Consider the following 20679-nt stretch of genomic DNA (forward strand, 5'->3'; position numbering starts at 1 on the left):
AATGGCGCTGACCCGTGGTAAGGGAGCAGCTATGAATTGGCATTTACAGCACAGAAAAGTGTCACAATGCGGGGATTCTTTCCTTTGCTTTTCCAAGATCAGGGCAATATTCTCCTACTGACTCCAGCAGGCAGTGGAAGCTCACTCCTGCAGTCCAAAATCACTGCAGACAGACAATCACTGAAGTCAGAGGTGCGATCCAGTCTGTGTACTGAAGTAACTAACTTTTGAGTACATTTTAAGTACCTAATGAAGCAGGCTTCCCGGAGTAAATCCTTAATTTCTCCATCTAGGAAATTGGGTTTGCATAATTTAGTTGTTTAAATTTAGGCAGCCAAGGGCTCCCTCTGGAGGTCTCCAAGCAGCCCGTTCCCCTGCATGGGCATGGCCAGGCACTCACTTCAGAAAGGCAATTTCAAGATGTACCTTTGATTTCAGCACAAGCTGAGTCTTTCCATTCAGGAGATACTTTCTCCCCCAAATCTTCAAAATTTTTCTGTAGTACTAGAGTCAAGTTCGGGGGCATGGCCAGCTGGAAAGGAACAACTGAATTTCTCCCTGAAGTCAAGCAAGGCACATGATATCTGAGGTAGATCTGCTTGTCTCAGTCAGCAGTGGCAGCAGCACAGTGCCTTATCTGTATGTGCACACCATCACACACCTCTGCATACCCCGGAGACCAGCCCAGAACACCTGACTGTAGCAGGATGTGAAACAGCCCACAACTTCTTCAAGGTGGGCAGAGAGAGGGATGCTGACCTCCTAGCTCCCTCGTGGAATAAAACTGTGTCTGGGGAAGCTCAGCCTAAACTCTGGGAAAAGGTTCTTCACTGAGTGGGTGTCTGGTCACTGGGACAGGCTCAAAAGAGCACCAGGCCTGTCATAGTTAAAGGAGCATTTAAACAATGCTCCAAGTCATATAGATGAGTGTTAGGTACACTACAATGATCATTATAGGTCCCTTACAACTCGAGATTTTCCATGACTTCATGGCTTTCAGCTCTGTCCTTCCTTCCTCTCTGTGTAAGGGACTTTTATACCAGCATTTTCCATGCCTTGATACCTTGGATTCATAGAGCTTCTAACAAATATAAATTCCCCTTTGCACACACCCCATTTAATCAAAACCTTGCTGGTTTAAGCAGTCTGTTTTATTAAATTACCAACCTATGAAGCCATTAACTCAATTAGAAGCAGCAGTTCTGTAGTCTTGAACAACCAAGGGGTAATATTGCAGTGGTAGACGTTATGCAGGTATGGCATGTTATAATAACAGTGAGAGCTCATATAGCATCTTAAAACTTTACAATTTTGTAGGAATAGTATCTAATTAATCCTCACAATGGGCCCTGAAGGTAAAGATTACTGTTTAACCCCTTTTTCCATGGAGGAAACTTAGTGGGGAAGGAGATGATAGGTAATAGACTTCAGAAAAGCATAAAAGGCCGTATCTTTCCACAGTCTGCATTCACAGTAAGAAGGTTTCCCAAATTGCTATTTCCTTCAGAGAAAATCAACACCAAGTGACCATTTTCTCCCTTTATTGTCTCCATATTGTAATGTGCAATTGAGTGAATTATTATTTATTTATTTTTTTAGAAGGGGTAGGGGTAGGACTGTAAAAGTAAATAACAGCAAAGTATTGCTAAAAGTTAATATTAAAACTAAATACTACAGAAATAAAGATGAAATAAATACTACAGAAATAAAGAAATAAATAGGAAAAGGAGCTGTGCTTTATTTGAATTCGAAAAAGAAAGAGACAGATTTAGGAACACTTTATACTTTTAGCAAAATACTAAGAGGAAAAAAGAAGCTGAAACCAATGAAAATCAAATAATGTTTCTAATAATTAGCACTGCCAATCATAAAGATGCATCAGCGTAAATTATCTCAAGCAATCCTGCATGATAAGATAATATAAATATGAGAATATTTTCAATTTTTTTTTTCTTTGAGTGTTTTCTTTGAGTGATATGTTGAGCATTAAGGTTTTCCTTTTATTTTGTAATTAAAATTCTTGTTAAAAAGTTGCTCAGGTCCAGAAGCTGAAGATTTAAGGGAAGCACCATATGTCAGGAGACTGATGGTAAAGCCCCAAAAGCTAGAGGTTCTGGCAGTGCTTGCAAGCAGGGCTGGATCAGGGTTACCTTTAAATGCAGAGAGGTTTGCATTTTACCCTTATTGGAAGAATTAATGAGTAGTTTATTTAAAGTAGATGATTAAAAAAAAAAACTCTATGATTGTTCTCAGTGGTGATGGCTCCATTTTTTCTCCTTTCATATTTACACCATGTAGCACCCAATTCACACTGCAGAGAGAGAAAGTACAATCTGGCCCAAATTTTCAAATATGCTCAGCACCCAGTGGACCAAAATCTTTTAATTATCTGCCTGTGCATTTGAGAACATCCTGCATTTGAAACAGAAGCCTCCTTAAGCAGTGTGATGTCCTGCTCAGTTTCCCCCTCTGCCTTTTTTTTTTACTCTCAGCATCCCCTCAGAGACTCTGTGCTGTGATTTCAGACAGGTCCTGCTAGGAAGCACAATCCTTGCTCCCCTCTGAGCTGGTTCGGACATGTCAGTGTTGCTTAGGGCTTGCTACCCACCCACCCAGGAGCAGCAGAGCCCAGGAGCTCAGACACACACACTGCAAAAGGTTCATGGCCAAACCATGAAAGTTTATAGCTGAACTTGTTGGCGTCTGAACAACGCTCCCTCGTCAGCCACAGCACAGGGAGGGGGTGGAAGGAGGAGAGTGCTACTGGATGCAGTTCCTAGTGATGCCCCTCTGCTTTGCCTCTTCCAGCTCTATCCAAGCTGGACATTCTGTGTGAGGGAGTGAGGGGGTCAAGCTCTCAAGCAAGTGGGAGTGGGGGTGATGAGGGAGGGAGTAAATAACTTTAAATAACTTGGAGCTATTGGCTGTGGTGCCAGAGGTGGCACGCTGCTTCTGGCCACTAACACATGTGGACAGGTGAACCTTTACACCAAATCAATCATCATATTTATTCTAATTGTATCGTAATAGTCCCCCAGGAGCTCAGTTCAAATGAGCTTGACATTATTAAAATTTTAATGCCCAGTTTTCATAGCTGAATGAATATTTAAAGGGTATGTCCCAGGCTTAAGTTATGATGATGAAGAAATTAATGGAATGTCTTGTTTAATGCTTTGGTACATGTTGATGCAAAAAAAAAAAAAAAAGAAAAAAAACAGAAAGGAAAAGAAAAAAGTGGTTGTTCAAGGCAGAAAAGAAAGAAAGGCAATATTTAGGCATAATTAGAGGAGGACAGCATCAGTGAAGCATTAGTATCAGACACTAATTTTGTTGGATAGCTCACAGCAGAGGGGAAATATTTATCATTCAGGAAGGGGGGGAAGGCAGGTTGCGGTCAGGGACCAGAGGAGAAGCAGCTCCAAATGAATGACAGATCAGAAACCAATCTCTGTGAGTCTCTGACCACATCCCTACATAGTGGAATGAGCTTGCTAGCCTTTGTTGCCTGCAACAGAGGGAGAAAATCACCTTTGTTACCCAACCAGGGTGTTTGTTTATTTTAAGTACCCAGATCAACTTTGAAGGATGGCATAATTAATCAGCGAGACTCATCAGTCTGGTAATTATGTTACAGATAATTGTCAAAACATAGGACCAGATGATACCAGTTATACATAGATGGGAGTGAGAGGTAGCTCCTTTTGCACTGGAGGGCCTGATACCTAAAACTGGTACAGAGAATTGCACTGAGGGTCTGAAATCCAGAATGATTTTGGGGTTTTGTTTCAGTGTTTGGGATCTTTTCAAGCTTTCCATGCTTTTCCCAATTCCTAAAATATTTGGGAACCTATGGATTTTTGTTTTCCCCCTTTTTGACGGCTCTACTAAAATTTGCAAGGTTCCAGCTTGTGCTTATTCATTTGCTTATAGAAACTGAGGAATAACTTGAGCATCTGGATGGGCTTAAAATCACACTGTATGCATTTCCTAGCTGTGAAGGAGGGCAGAAGAAAAAGTTAATACTCTTAAGTCCCTTCACAGAAGATTTTCTCTAAAGGGGCACTATCAAGATTAAGATAATCTTATTCTTCCTCTGAGTCTTTCCTTGTTTGTTTTCTTTTTTGTAAAATTATTTTTTATTTTCCTTTTGCCAGCTCAGGAGCTGCAGCCCTGATCCAGTGCACAGCTAAAGGGGCTTATCATCAGAACAAAGTGTTCACACATCTAATTTGAAGTGTGATTTCAAACCAGCTTAGACAAGTCAGTGGATAAGGTGGCATGGCTGCTGGGGGTTCTTCTGCTCAAATGTGACTTGTTTCAGACTGTCTAGAAAAAAAATATTAAACTTTGTTTGTTAATAAAACTGAAAGGAGAGCACAACCATAACACCTGCATAGGATAGGGATAAACCTTGATATGGAAGCTCTTGGGCTTCAGAAATGCCAGAGCATTCTACTTGTAATAGGTTTAGGTCTGGGCCTCATGTGGTTCAGAACTCAGGTAATGGACTGCTCTCTGTTATACCGTACCAAGCAGGTGACTTTAACCTTTGGAAAAAGGGAAATTAGGGTAGGAGGAAGAGATTGAACACACTAACCTTGAAAGCAGGACCAGTGGTGGAGGAAAAACACTTTCTGGATCAGGGTGTATCTAGCCCAAGGAAAACCCTGCTTGCAATGTTAACCTGGTGAGAACCTCTTTCAGTTCTTGGGGAGGCTGGGTTTAAAGTCATGCTCTGAAGCTACCTGCACATTTAGATCAGTGAGAGAGCCTGTATTTCATGGTCCTGGCAGTGGGTGAAAGCAGCTAGTTAATTTACACAGCTTACTCAGTTGTTTGTTAAATGGCAGTGCTGTGGAAAGCATTTCTCCACAGGCAAAAGGGCTGGCTGTGGTTCTTATCTTTGTGGCCAGGCATACAAAGCTACAAGCACAGAAGGTCTAATCTTCTTGGATGGAAGGTGGCCAAGGTCTTTTTGCACTCAAAGCACTGAAGTCAATGGAGCTTGGCCTTGCCTAAAGTCTGCAGAGTCAAGCCAAGCAACCATTAGTGGCAAAGGCAACATTTGGGTCTTGCTTCAGAAGAAGAGATAAAGCCCAGTGAGGGAAGAGCACAGCAGGAAAGTTCCAATAGCCAGAGGTCATGGGCTCAGGATAAGGGAGAGACAAGAGCAGATGTTCATCTCCTAGTGAGGGAACAAGGGTTATGTCTACAATGCCTTCAGCAGTACAACTGTCTCTCTGACCTGACTGCTGTCCTGCCCGTGTCCTTGCCAAGTCGTCCCCTGGGCTCTGTGTGACCATGGTGTTCCCACAAGCAGAGAACACCCCACCTGCACAACAGACAGCAGCAGAATAACACCAAGAGCACCTATGGGACCACTGGGATGTGAGGTCTGAGGGAGAGCTTTCAGCTGGGAGGTGCAGGCAGAGGCAGATCCACAATTGAAAACACCTTAGCTGAACACACACTGATCCAGGACCCTCAGCACATGTTCTCATCATTCCTTTAAATGCTGTGATGCCTCGTACATGCATTTAGCCATCAGCAGGGCCAGGATCCATGCTCTTTAGTGTAAGACTATATTTGTTGTATCCATATGGACTGCCTTCATATGCTAGAGGAGAGGAGGCTCAGGGGGGACCTTGTCACTCTAAAATTGGAAGGGGATCATTGCCAGGCGGAGGTTGATCTCTTCTCCCACATAACAAGTGATAGGACAAGAGGAAATGCTCTAAGTTGTGCTAGGGGACATTGAAGTTGGTTGTTAAGAAAAATTTCTTTACCAAAAGGGTGGTCAATCATTAGAGCAGACTGCCAAGGGAAGTGGTGGAGCCATCATCCCTGGAAGTGTTAAAAAAACTTATAGATGGAACATTTGGGGGCATGGTTTAGTGGTGGCCTTGTTAGTGTTGTATTATTAGTTGTATTTGGTGATCCTAGAGGTCTTCTCCAACATTAATGATTCCATCATTCTATAACTATGCTGTTGCTCTGCCTTGAAGGAGTTTGGGATCACAGTGTGTAGGCTGAAAGAGAATGATGTCTCTTTCAACTCAATACATGCTAAGTTTGTATTGTTAAATACAATTGAAAAAGTTAGGGATAGAGAAGAATGATTTTCAATAGAAGGTGTATGGGCACAAATTTGGATTCAAATTATCTTGAAATAAACTCAAGAGGGAAATTAGAAGATGGGATTGTGGAAGAATTTTCCCTACTGATACTAGGGAGGAAGGGAGGAAAGGCCAGCAAAAGACTGACTTAGTTTTATATTAGAATTTGATGTGTTTATGAACAGAACTTCACATTGTGGTTGCCCATTGTATCAGCAGGGAATGAGATTTAATGAGCAGCATGTTCATTCAAGAGTTATACGTCTGCTGTCAGGATACACATAGAAATAGACCTTTTTATGTAGCTTAGTATGACCAGAGGGCCAGTCCTGGTACTCCTTACATGCTGGAGAGTACTCACTAAGTGTTCAGGGACTTCTCATTCATGTGAGGGTGCTGGGGCTACAAACACATTTTCAAACATCTTAATCCACAAGACACCCTTCTTTTCCAGGAAAGAAAGGTCAAGTGCAGGAGCCAAGCAAGATCCATGAGTGCAATAAACACCCGTCTGGGTGATCAGGACATCATCTTTCTGTCCTTAGTCACTAAGGTACTGTGTGGCAGCACAGTCTAGTGAGTGAAAATAGACCTGTTGAACACCATTTTTACAGTGTGACTGCCCAAAACTTTACGGGATTCTCCTGCTGTCTCTTTCACATACAGATTTGCATATGAAACAATATTTATAAGATATGAATACTAAAAAATAAATAAAAAGAAGAAGCAAAAAGTCAGTCCTGACTCTCTCATTTTGGAAAATGGGGCTTCATTCCAAGCATCCTGCATTTTGTTCTCAAACATGCTGAAGACTGAGTTCTCCCTTTACCCCACACCACTTCATTTAAAACCAGAGACACCATAAGATTGAACACTACATGCTCAGCTACCCCAGGAACAAACCAAATGATTTTTTGTATTGGAAAGCCTCTATTTGCTTATTACTACAAGATCTGTAGTTTCTTCAAACTCAAAACTGTTCTGTGAGGAAGAAGTTTTGTATTTGGAGCTGCAGACTTGTGAACGTGAGCATGGACTGAACTGGAGCCCCTCTAGGTTCATCTATACGCAGGAGAAAAGGAGAAAGATGAATCAATAGTTAGACAGATGGGTTATAATGTTTTTTATATGATATATAGAAAATACTCTCAGAGAGCAGGGATGGCCGGTAGCAATCATTCTCAGGGGTAGGCACCAGAACATTGACTGATTTGGAAAGGTCAGACCCTTCAATGGGTATTTTTTCATATTTCACACCTTGCCATTTCAGGTCATCTCATCTGTTGGTGCGCATATCCATGGCACATCTCAAAAGGTGGGGAAGAGGGTGGTGGGAAAGAATTAAAGTCCTTTACCAAAATAAGGTTTGGGATAGTCATTTCAGAGGAAATGATTTACAAGCAAAGTAAACCTATGTGATTTAGTTTGATTTGTTTTTTTAAACAAACTTCTAAAATACTTCCCTTCTTTATTCTTTCATTAATCCAACATTGTATCAATTTGGAGTGCCCACAGTAAATGTGGTTAATGTGTAATTACACATCAACCCATGCAAACACGACACTTACCTCTATTCCCATGGGGATAGATTTCTCTATGTATTACAGCTGAAATAGACAAATACAGGAGTCTACTTGCACAGCTAAACCGTGGTGAAGAAACCTTCCAGATTCTGTAGCTCAGAAATTTCCATGAGCTGAGCACCTGAGTCCTGACTTTGTTGTTTTTCTTCAGAGAAAGGAGATTGCTTTGGATTCATGCTTATGGCTATCTAGTTTAGATCACTGTAATTCAATTATGTCACTCAGAATCAGGTACAGAGTGATTTACTTGAACTTTGCAATTACACATACACAATTCAATTGTGGGTGATTTTCTTGGCTTTTCCAACTTTGACACTGATATACTTTGCATTTCCTTAGGGCCCTCTATCAGGGCAGATTTTGTTCAATGCTTTAAAAATTATGACCCACTCCTACAAACATGTTCCTGCCAATACCTTTGCTCACATAAATAGCTGCATTGAATTCAGAGGAATTACTATTGTGCACATGGCAGACTCAAAAAAGACTCATGGCAGACTCTGCTGGCAGAAATAGTAAAATGAAATTCTTCATAGTGTTTTGGAGTGAGATTTTAAACAGAAAATCTTGTTGCACCAAAGAAATAAATAGTAAACATATTTTCTTAAATTTTCAGAGCAGGTGTTAAACTATTCCTAGCTCCAATTAACATCTGAGCTCATGACATCATATGTCATGAGACCATCAAGAACTAATATTATTTTTAGGGAAGAAGTTGCTCTAGGATGGGATTTTTTTTTTCCATGAAGTTAACCAGCAATTACAGAGATGCAGGAGTGCCCAATTAACATTTGCTAAAACCTGCTAGGTGGCATCCTTCAAGATTAGGTTTCAGCTGAGCTTCATCATTGATTTAGGGGGCTGATGCCTGAACAATGCTAAACACAACAGCACTGAGCATGAAGAGCTTGGTACTTGCTATTATGTCTGTCCATATAATTCAAGCATAGAAACTATCAGAAGTTTGTTTGTTTGTTTATTTGAAACCAGAATTTAGATACTTTTTTTTCCCATCAACCATCTTCATAATACATGATGATATCTTTTTGTAGAACAAAAAGTTGAGAAAGAGGCAGATGTAATGATGTGTCCAAAATCACCCAGAAACCCAGCAGAGAGCTGGAAACAGGCCTTGCGAGGGGTTAGCACTTCTTCCTTTTCTACATTCTTTGGAAAATTCTGGAAACGTGAGCAGCAGAAATCCTTTCATCATGGGTTTTGATACAAACCAAAGCCCCCAGTATGTCCTCAAGGAGTATTCAATTTTTCTTTGAGACATCTAAGGACAGTGAAAATATTATTATTATTATTATTACTATTATTATTACTATTATTACTATTGGTACTATTGGTACTATTATTATTATTTAGATGATCACCAGAATAATCTTCCATGGTCCTATAAAGCACACAAGCTCTAGAATAACTTTTTGTCTCCTGAAATGACATCAACTTTAAGCAGAGCCAGCAGATTATCTCCAACATACCTGTCTTCTTGGTCATGATCTTCCTAACTATTAGTGGCATTTAATTCATCTTCAGTAATCTACTCATTTTTCATTTTTTCTTCCTGTCTCAGAGCACATTTTAAGCTGTTCAGGATATCTTCATATCTTTTCAGGGGTTTTTTTCCCCATTTCTTTTTTTTTTATCTCTGTTCATTCTCAAGTAGAGTCTTAGATTTACTTAAAAACACAAGGTACATTGATGAGCAATGAAAACGTGGGTGAGAAAAGAAGGAAAAGGATAGCAGGAACAGTGAGAGGAAGAAAGATGGAGACAGTGAGAAATCCTCTGCCTCTGCTTCCTACTCTTCTTTCCCAGGTGATCCTTCTACCTGCTCTAAATTAATATCAAAGCCAGAGGGAGCAGAAAAAGGTTTGTGGGGGGGAAAAAAAACGACAACCTTAGGAAAAGAAAAATCATGATGCAGAAAAGCGTCTGTCCCCTGTCTAATTCCTGCAGTGGCCTGTAGCTGATGGTGCTGAGAAAAATACAGCAGCAAGCTCTGACATTTCATTTCTGTGGAGAATTGAAAAAGGGCTTGCTATAATTCATCGCTTCTTGTAACTCAAACCCTTTTTGACAGGGGTACCTGCGCTGTCTTTTAACAGTGGCACCACAGTGGCTGTAATTGGACATGAAAAATGATGTTGTGTTTCTACTTGCTGGGAGAATTGGGGTGGGGGTAGGTGGGGCAGTGGCAATTTGGTGTGAGATGGTGACTTCTGGCATAATTTGGATGGGCTGTTTTTTGGCAAAAAAAAAAAAGGAAGGAAAATCCAAAATGAAGGATATGAAGCATATCAAGTATGATCGCCTTGCCTAAGGTTTGAAAAGGTGATAGTAAAAGTGATACTCAGCAGAGAGGAACATGCAAAGAATCACAGGAAAATGAAAAGTGTGATGCACATGAAGTTCTAACTCCACCATCAACACAAATATTTATGGCATTTGTGGGAAAAGGACACACAGCCTCTTCCTGAAATAGGCTTACGCACAGCTGTAGTGGTACTTCTTCCCAGAACAGATGGGGAGCCTGAGCCACAGGCTTTTCCTGACTCCACAGTGGGAGCACAGTTGTGACTAAAACTCTGGTGTGCCTCTCTCTCACCACTTCTTTGAAAACTGTGCCTATATGTGTAACCAGAGATCCAAATTAAATTATTTGGCTCTTGCCTAAATCTTTGCGTCTCAGTGGTTCTCAGCACATCTTTGCTACAAAATTGTAGTCGAGCAAAGCACTTCAAAGTAAATTCCTGGCCAAATGGGACTCTGAATCATGAATGAGGATAAACATTGTCCTGATTTATAATGGTTTTATAACTATAGAGCATTCTGGTACCATAAAGTCAGACATCTCCATATTATGGAGAGAATAAAAAAATTTAGTCAGGTCTTAAAGGATGGTACAGAATTTAAAGAGGAGAGAAATGCCTTTGAGACTAACAAATGGTAAAACAGTTTACTCCTTTCTGAGTGGTATCCCAACAGGGATAACACAGAACAAGGAGGCATGGTCATATTTCAAATGAGAGCACAAAGGGCACCCATGAGCAGAAGAAAGAAGGACCATTGAAAGGACAGGAATGTAGAACATCCTACAGGAAAGCCTAACAGAGAACACTCACTCCCTCTACCAGTTCAGATGCTGGGTCAGCCTGTCCTAGGTTTTTTCCCATGTAGCCAAATCATTTTTGAAGCCCTCCAGTGACAGGTTTCAATAACACCTTGCAGCTACATTTGTAATTCCACAGACCCCAAGTTGATTTCTAGATTGTATTAATCAGATTTTCTGTCTGGCAAATATTCTTTCTCCTGACACACTCTCAGGGTACACCAGGACAGGACAGATATTAAAGCTGTCCATATCAGTATTTACCCAAACACTCTTCAGAAGGTTGCATTTTGGAGTACAAACTTTGGTTTCATACCACTTAATTTATGTCAATTTCCAGAAAAAAAATAAGCAGGGAACTTGAATATCTGAATTCCCTTCTCCCCAGGAAAGCATTTCCCCAGACTGAGGAAGTTCTGCCATTTTATTTCCCCATTTAGCCTTTTTCTGGTTCCTGTGACTAGTCCTTCCTCCCAGAGAGTCTGTGTGAGAAAAAAAATCCATAGATGGAGAAAGGAAACTTAATTATTTTCCTCTCAGTGTTTCTCCCTATAATTGGTGTCTTTCATGTCAAGATGATCTCAATTTGTATTATGGGCTCCGTTCAGGCAGCACTTTCTCTTTGGTCTATAAAGAAATTGTCAAGTGTATAAATCATAGTGTACATTAAATTACACTAGCCTTTTACTTATTAATTTCCCCAGTTTTTTCTTCCTTTGTTGGATGCTTATTCCTTCACTCTATTTTTTATCTTCCTTTGGGATTGACTTATTTTTTCTCACTCCTCAAGCTCAGAAAAACAAAAACAATAACAACAAAAACACCAAAAACAAAACAAAATAAATTAACAAACAAACAGAAAAACCACAAAGCAACCCAGAACAACCAAACCAAAAAAACCAATCAAAGTCCAAATAAATATTTGTTTCATTTTTGCCAATGGGTCTGATAATGTCTTCTGCCTTGTATAAACTCACTTCATTCAGCTCAAAAAGAAGGATGAAGTCTGTAGTTCTTTTCAAGGTTGGATCCAAAAGTTACTTGAGCTCAGTGCAAGTTTTCACGGATTTTAGCATGCTTCAGATCAGTACCTATGTGGGTAGATTTATGGATGTTCTGCACCTCAAGGCTGTGTCCATTTGGACTCCAGACTTTGCCTCCCAAGGCTGAATTCTGCACACCTGCCATAAATTCCTGGCTTCTGTGGCTATTTCTCTCACTGACTGCTTGGGATGCAGGTTCTGCTTGTCGTGGGATGAGCACCAGGGACTGCTGACCCCCCTCCCCTGACCATAGGAGTTGGATTACCTGTAGGGTCCACATCAGGAACCCATAATTTGTAATACGGGTGCAAGTGTTGGAAGCGACCAGGTCTCAGTCAGACACTGGTATGTGGATGGTCAACACCAACCTGCTGCCAACACCAAGAGTCAGAGGTTGGACAGCTGGGGGAAACAGCTGGGTAATTTGGCTTCATTGTCCTGCACATGAGAAGCAAGACAGGGATCATCTCAGCTAAGTCTAAATGCAAAGAGGAACAGGCAGAGAACAGTAGGGAGGAACTGGCACTGCAAAAAACTGTTTATGTCTCAAACACCAAGCTTAAGAGTGGCTTAAATTTACACTTTCTATACATTTGGCGTTACATAGTCTCCTCACCTGTGTGATGTCAGATCTTTGAATGTGTGTGAGCTAGCTGCTCACACGTGGGTGTAAAGGAGCCCTGTGGCAGGATATCTGTCCTGCTGCTGCTCCCTGTATCACCCCTGCCCTGCTAATATCCTGTGGTACCCATGTGAGCAACAGGTCTCTGCAGTGGCAGAAGGAAGGGCTGATACAAGGTTTAATTATTACCTTTCTTTACTGGTTTTAACACTTCAGCTGTCTGGATTTTGTTGGATGATATAGGCATAGGGCAGAGCAGAAACTGCTCAGTAGCATCTGTAGCCATGGATCCTTCTCTTCCAGAGTGTGAGTCTAACTGCAGTCAGTTTATGGATAAGTACATTTTCCTCTGGAGACAACAATACAGCAGGATCTGCTAGGCTCTTCATCATCTTAACCTACTTGTCAGCCAGCTTGATAACTTGTTATTACTAAATATGTGTGTAAAGCAATTAGAATAAATCTAAGTTATTATGAAGCACTTTCCAAAAAAATAAAAAATAAAAAAGGCAAAAATTAGGCAAAAAAAAAAAAAAAAAAAAAAAAAAAAAAAGAAAAAAAAAAAAAAAAAAAAAAAGAAAGAAAAAAAAAAGGTGAAATAAAACTAATATCCTTGCTGCCCAACTGTGATTAGCCAAAAATAAGGGATGGATATTATTCCCTGAAGGCATCCTGTGACACTCATCAGCCAATTTGTGGTCTGACTTTTTTTGGGAAGACATATGTTAGGAGATTCCTATCGCCTTCTGACCTCATGCTCCTTGTGATGCTTGTTTGAACTTGTACTTTCATTGTTGTCTGACAAATCAAAAAAGATATTTTCATTCTGCTCAGAGGTGGTCACACATAGAAAGATATTTTGAATAGTCCATCTGTATGGGGTATTGATTGCTTTGTGTGAAAAGGAGTACGAGGCAGGGAGGGGATTTCAGATTAAATTCTTAGCTGGTTCTGGTCCAATCTGCACCTCTGGCTGTTGACAGGAGTGGTATATCCTCATCCCTGTCCTTCAGGCACCCACATCATGTTAGGGACTGCCAGTGAAGAGCATTGTGAGCATCTGTTGCCCTCTCTCCTGGGAGTGAGAAGCTCTGGGGATACTAATGGTCCCAAATGATTCTGTTGAGTGAGAGGGATAATTTGAATAACAGAAAACCTATTCACAGCACAGTGGCAAGGTTTTTAAACATACATATATTGTGATATGAGGAAGGAAAAGGATATCTGAAAAAGCAATAGAAAGAGCATCTGGCCCTCAGCTCCCAGAAAATTCTCAGTATGCAGCACTCCTGAAGCATGTGGATAAATAAGACTCAAATACCTCTCCCCAAGTTTGAAATGCAGGCTGCATGTTACACATGAATATCCTACTGAGCTAACAGTAGAAGTGGAATTAGTTTTTCAATTTCCTTTTCACCATGCCATTCTCAAGAAATTTTTGCAATTTAAGTTGCACTGATCCTGATATTCTGACAAGGCACTTTTTCTCTCACGTACCAGTGTTTCCAGAGGAAACTATTAGAAATTTTAAAAATGACGTTTAAAATTTCATGACCTGTGTGAAATGAGTCAGATCCCTCTCCCAATGTGATTCAACAAAGCCACTGCCAGGTAAGAGGAGTGGCACTGATTTATTTGCCTCAGACCAAGCTGCAGCCTGCACTCCATGGTTAGTTCTTTGTTTACTAATTGCTTTTTTCCCCCCTTGCGGAGTAAATACTGGTGCTAATTATGACGCGCAGTAAAGAAGCAAAGCAAGCCTCTGTATATGAATGTCTGACTCCTCCATTAATTACATGCCTGTCTTTGTTCTTCCTTACAGATGAACAGACCGATCCAGGTGAAGCCAGCGGACAGCGAAAGCCGAGGAGGTAGTTGACTGCATTGCTTTCAGCCACAGTGCTAAATATAATTGTTGTCTCTGGCTTCTCTCAGGCAATGTGCTGATCAATTAGTAACGTAATCACTGCCAAAGAAATTCCCTCCGCAGCAAAGATTCTCTTTATTAAATCTCCTTTACTTCGTCACACTTTCCTCATATTCAATTATTATTTGATTTTAAAAGGCAGGCAGGTGCCAGTGATTGCCTGAGAAACAAATAACTGCCTCGTTAAGAAGTGAAGCATCAGACACTGACTTAACAAAGTTTAACAGCAGTGGACAACAATGGAGGTTTTTTCAGACCTTTGCCAGCCTGAGCTGTAAAGGAGTTTAATTTGGTTAGGATAAAGCAGATATTTTATGGTTTCTCTGACCATGTTGTTTCTGCTTGCACTGAAACAACTCTACATCTGGAAAAAGCAAACTCTGAGCTGGCAGAGTTTTCTGCACCTGTATCAGCTTATGTGGATAAACCTGTTGTGGAAACTGAAGACTTCTCTCAGACCCAGGGAGTTATTCAGGATTTGCACAGGTGTAGCTGAAATCAGGAGCTGGTATTTTGCTTTTCCATTCTACACAGTGGATTTGGAAGGCTTTGTTAAGTGATTGTTCAATAGATCACCAGTGATGAGGTGTTTCCTGTAAAAGGTTTTTTACCTGAACTGATGTGGTGATACTTCACCGTGTTCTTCTAATAGGAGCCTGTTTGTCAGATCAAACACACAGATCACTGAGAGAGTGTGAGATGGTCTGTTATGCTGGATAAATTACCATCCTGCTATTTTTTTCTTGTATCTGTACATTTATATATATACACATACATATATATAATGACATGTTCTCTTCCTCTCCATCCCTATCTCTTTGGGAAAAGAATAGAGAGCCTTTTCCTCATCTTTTCAGTAAAAACCTCTAGTGCTTATGTATCAGATAAATGTAGGAGTAGATTTTGTCATTTAGTAATGATGTGGCTCTTCGATGTCTGAAAACTCTTCAATTTCCACCATAAATATAAACTCTTCTTCATTTGTGGGATGACTGTCTTTGTGCTGGCATTAGTGGAAATCTCTGGCAGCAGCTACTTAAAAGGAGAAAAATGCCTCACAGACAAAAGGCACCATGTTCTCTTTCTTCTCATTTGAAAGCTGTGGATTTCAGGGACTTTGTCTGTGTCAGTGTGAGGCTGAAACTCTCCAGTGACTCAAGTCATTGGAAGACTTTGTACGTAGCTTGTAGTTAAAGGGATTGTGTTACAGGCTGGTGAAACCACAGGTCTAGAAAGGTTCTGTAAGGAAGAACTGTGATGCCATATAATTGAACATCAGGAGAACTGAGTGCTGGAAAAACACCAGAAATCTCAGGGATAAATATTGCACCTTCAGAGCCTCTCTAAAGAAAATTTGGGAAAATTTGGTTAAAAGAATCTGATGGGATCTGGCAAGATCTGCATTCAAGGACCAGAGCATATTGCTGACTTGCAACGAAGACATGTCACACCCTACAGCATTGTCCAGTGGTTTTTAATAGAACCAGGTCAATTTCCTCCCCTTTCCCTCCCTGTCTGATGATCTGGCTCTGTGTCTGAGTAGAATTGGGTAAGCCATGGGCAGTTGTCAATGCCAATCTCCTAGGGGAAAACGGAAAGGCTCAGCTGCCTGGGCAAATGAGGGGACATTATGCACATTCCAGTAGAGTTCCTGCCGACAGCGAGAGTGAAGGGAGGGCCTTTTGTCCATTTAATTAGACATACCAAAAAATAATAATTAGGCTGGCCAATTTGCTTTGTGCGCCTACAGGGTATGTAGCTCCCAATCCTTTTTTTTTTTTTTTTTTTTTTTTTTTTTTTTTTTTTTAATGCAAATCAGTAATAGAGAACACATGCCTGGCTTTCTGGGAAGGGTTTTCAAACCCCTTTGCTAAGAGCAGCTGCTTTCAGTAGCTGTGGTTTGAACTGCAAAGGGCTCCAGTGGCAGCTTGAATCCACATTATCACACCCATGGTCCCCTCCCCGTTGTATTTTAACTAATTATCTCCCCATCTCGCACAAACCTCATCTTTTCCCATCCAGTCTGCTCCCATACATTTCTTCTGTCAGGGGTGGTGATAATGCAGAGGCTAGGCGGGTGCTCTCATCATTGGTGTGAAAGACACGTTGTCCTAATTCCCCACTGACAAGCTGCTTCTGGGCTGGTGATGTTTGGGGACGGCATGACTCAAGGGCAGCTATGGGAGAAAAGAACAATTGGCACCCAAGGGAGGCATTGTATGAGAACTTACGTTCTTCAAGAGCCCACCGGTTACAGCAGGCACAGCAAACAGAATGCTAAAAAGGAGGCTGTGTATTTTAGGAGCACATCAAAAGGCTTCATTAGGGCTGCAAGATAAAGGTCAACCTAAACAACAAAGAAACTTAAGTTGTAGCTTATTATACCCTGTCCATGTACCAGGATGGGACACGGGGGAGGAGAGGGGCTTGGAAGATGAAGCAGCTCTTCCACACAGCACAAGTCTTTGGTCTGCCCAAAGTCCACACTCTGGATTATGGGGAATACACATCCTAGATTAAGAGGAATTCTGGTGCCAGGCCACAGTGTTAACAAAAAACGCAGTGTCCTCTGAAACTGGAGGATTTTACTGGAAAAGGTGAGCAGCATTTTGAGGAAGTGAGACTGTGCATTCTTTGGGGACAAATAATTGCATTTTGCTGAAACATGAATCTTCAAATTTTTCAGGAAGTTCTTCCACAAGTAAAAGATGATGAGAGTCACAAATTTATTCTCTCCCTCAACCAGATTCAACTCAGCTTCTCCTGTTGCTCTGGAGTCTGGATTTTTTTGGTCTTTAACCCTCCCTATGTCCTAATTCTCAGCTGAACTGAAAGGGAGTGTTAGCATTTAGTGTGTGTGAGCTAGAATTTAAACCATCTAAGTTTGGGAAAGTGTTCAATATACCCTTTGGCAAAAATTACAGTCAACCCACTAAAATGGACATGCTGAGTGCCCCTTAATAGTTTTTCTGGGTTTATTATTTTGTTTGTTAATCTCCATATTGTACTACGAGCAAGACAAAGCATGAAAACCTTTTAAGCAAAAAGTGGCTTTATTTACATTTGCCTAATCCCATGGGAAAAAGAAATGAATGTGTCCTCAATATGTTTCTCTAGGGAAATAGTCTGAATTACTGGGAAGATTTTATGTTTTACATTCCTGCCTGTTTTTGTATGTGTGTGCATAGTGAAGATACAAAATGTTCTGTAGGGCTACTCCTTCTATAAAATATTTCATGAAGATTCAAATACCTGATGAGAAGGTCAGAGTCCTTTGAGATTTTATAGAGACTTTAACACTAACAGAATTGATAGAATGTGATAGAAAGTGAACAAGTCCAGATTTTGTTCTGAAAAATCAGATTGAGTCTAGCTCTAGTAAGCATATCTTATAAACCCTCATTGGCCTGTGTTTTGGCCAAATTTTATCTTGACTGTATGGAAACTGCTTTGCCAGAGATTAGTTAGTCCAATACAGTTTTAGGGATGTAAGTTAGAATTACACACCAAAATTCTGAACATCAAAAATCTCAACTAAACTGTTAGAATTTGTTATATTTTCATCTTGGTGGAGGTGGTTTTCCTCGTTTCCTTGTCTGATATTAAGCTCTAAAAATAGCCTGCAGATATCCATCACTTAAAGTTTCTCAAACTTGGAGAATGATCTCAAGTCTGTTTTGTGGTTTGGGGCAAAAGTTTGGAGCCATTTCTTATTTCATCCACAATATCTCCAGCTCTCACTGGGCAACTCTCACTGCAGCTGGCAGGGTTAACCTATGATAAACGCAGCCCCAAGGTCCCACTACGTTGCACAGGCAGCAACATTTTTTAAAAGGAAAGGACTCTCCTGCTGCTCCAGTTGCAGTCCGTTAGTGATGCTTAGATGCTCCACTGCTCCCACATTCCTCTCAAAGGACAGAGGAAGGTCCGTGAAGGAAAGCATGCAAAGATGTACACGGTGTGCTGCCCTGCCTCACTGTAAATGTCGCTAAGAAAATGTGCTTCATGGTGGCTTTGGGGTCCTCCAGCATTTTATGGAAGAGAAACAGAAAGCTCCTGGACTAAAGAAAGGAAAAGTAGAAAGTGGTTTAGAATTGAAAAGGTGTAGTGTCCTGAAAAGAGGGTGTGAAGGGGTTTACAGGAGAGGCTGTGGTGTATCATATTGCAGTGTTTTCTGCATGCAAGAAATCTGCTAAAGCTTCTGCCTGTGCTTTCAAGCAGATTATCTTTCATGCATGTTTGAGGGAGGTGTGGCATTTTTTGCTGTTTGGCAGCTGGAGGGATTGGACTTCATATTTCAGCTAACTTGCAGCATTTCTCTACCTGTTCCTGGATGTGGTCATGGATTGTTTCGGATTCAGAGCAAAATGTTCAAGAACTGAATTAGAGTTAATAGCAGAACAGTGTGCCTTGCTCATGCACAATGTTCTGCTTCTTTTTATACACTTCCATCCACTTAATAATGATGATGGAGTCAGAATGGCCTCTCCACATGTTCTAAGCCCAGTTTTCATTTGGGACAAAAGCCTGGGTCTAATTCTTACTTCATGCAGGTAGTTTCTAACTTGCTGTCTCTCTGCTGTGGGTGGCAGAGTAATCTATCCTAGGTGCCAGTAACTATTTGATAGTTAGTTGTTTTCCATTTAACCCATCAGAATTGCACAGCTTATGCAGATGGCCAAAACCTCTCAGGAAGTTTTCCATCCAGGTACTACCCAGATCTAGGCCTATTTAGGTGCTGCAGTCAAGCAAGACTGGTTACCTTCATCTTAATTTGGCTTTATACTGGTATGACAGTCCCACACGGAATGATCTCCCTCTTCCTTGGAAGCCCTTTCTAAAGAGTAAGTTGGTTACTCAGATCTTTAGACCGGAAAAGTCTGAAGAAGATATTTAAGGATAAGAAAGGAGAGGGAAATCTTGACAGAGATCAGCATCTTCTCTTCTGTCCTGCTGAAGGCTGGGCTGTGCCTGTGTGCAAGCCCTGGTTTCTGGGGCTATGCACATGTCAGAGTTGTACCTTTGTAGCTCTTATGTCTTCCTTAGTTCTGATCCACATGTGCTGCCTGTAACATCAAGCTCTTTGGAAGACACTTTACTAGATGGTTCCAAGTGTTTACCTTAAAAAGACTTCCCACCCAAGAGTCTGCAGAGCATTGAAGGGAATATCCTCTTCCAAGGTGGTAATCCATACAATTTACCTTTCTGTGGCCTGCCACAGCTTTTTCCTCAACTGCTCGACTTTTTTTTTTTTTTTCTCTAATGGTTTACACACTCATTCAGGAGGAGTAAGCACTGAGTTGACACTGGCAAACTATTTAGGAAGACGATATGCTTCTCCCATCTCAGACCTGGGCAAAAGATCCCAAAGAGCACATATCCATTGAGTGCAGTATGGCTCACATTGATCTTTTGTAGCTCAGGTAGAGAATGGCACAGACAGGGACTTACAATGGTTACAGCACACATGAATCCCAGCTTTTGCTGAAAATGTTGTACTACTGATTACTAGTTGTAGAGCAGCATTTTTAAATTGTATGAAGTCTAGAGTGAAGACCTCTGAAAAAATAATTTTCTACACCCAGAGCCTCATATTATCCTTTCTTTCCCTCAGTGTTTACAACAGATTAAAGAACATCTCTCTCCCTTCTTGTCAACTCTTGCAATTTGAAAGTTTTCTCACTCCATGTCAAAACCTCCTCCTAAGTCTCATACATCTCCTCATCCAGAGGTTTGTCCCAAAACTGGTGAGCTAGTTTTGACCTTTCTTTTAGGAGGCATTTGAAAAAAATACTCTCACATCAAATCTAAATATCTTTTCCTCCATTAATTATATATCAAATATTACCCACTAGTGCTGAATTGCAGTATGTCTGTGTGGACAGTAAAGAGAAGGAATGACTGGTTAAAAATAAACTTAATATTCTATCAAAATAGTCTATTGAAAGTGATGATGAGCTCATGAATGAAAGAAAAAAAAGATAAAATGAAAAATCAAGAACCTAGGCAAAGATCTTGTTATTAAATTGGGAGGCAGCTTTCTTGTCTCAGAGGCTGGGGAAGTGTCAGGAGCAGCAGCAAACCTTGGAGTCACTGTCAAAGGCTCCTGAGGAATGGCTGTAGGACATGCTGTAGTACTGGGAGAGATGTCAGTGCCTTGAAGCCTGTTTGTCTGTCTTGTCAAGGGCTAGGGAAAGAATTGGGCACAGGACCAAACAGCCACTAAAGGTATCCCACAAACTTGAGCATCAGTCTGAGAACGTGCCCACT

The 20679-nt window shown here is 40.9% G+C and overlaps 1 protein-coding gene across 16 annotated transcripts in view; it reads left to right on the forward strand.

Annotated features, from left to right (window-relative positions):
* CELF4 (CUGBP Elav-like family member 4) overlaps positions 1-20679 on the forward strand; it is a 705470-nt gene that overhangs the window by 390678 nt on the left and 294113 nt on the right. For all 16 annotated transcript variants that reach the window (XM_015653356.1, XM_015653359.1, XM_015653357.3 and 13 more), the window contains exon 3: positions 14305-14353. In XM_015653356.1, coding sequence (XP_015508842.1) covers positions 14305-14353 — 49 coding nt within the window. The remainder of the gene's footprint in view (positions 1-14304; positions 14354-20679) is intronic.

Source organism: Parus major, chromosome Z (genome assembly GCF_001522545.3).
Source record: "Parus major isolate Abel chromosome Z, Parus_major1.1, whole genome shotgun sequence".
Taxonomy (NCBI): domain Eukaryota; kingdom Metazoa; phylum Chordata; class Aves; order Passeriformes; family Paridae; genus Parus; species Parus major.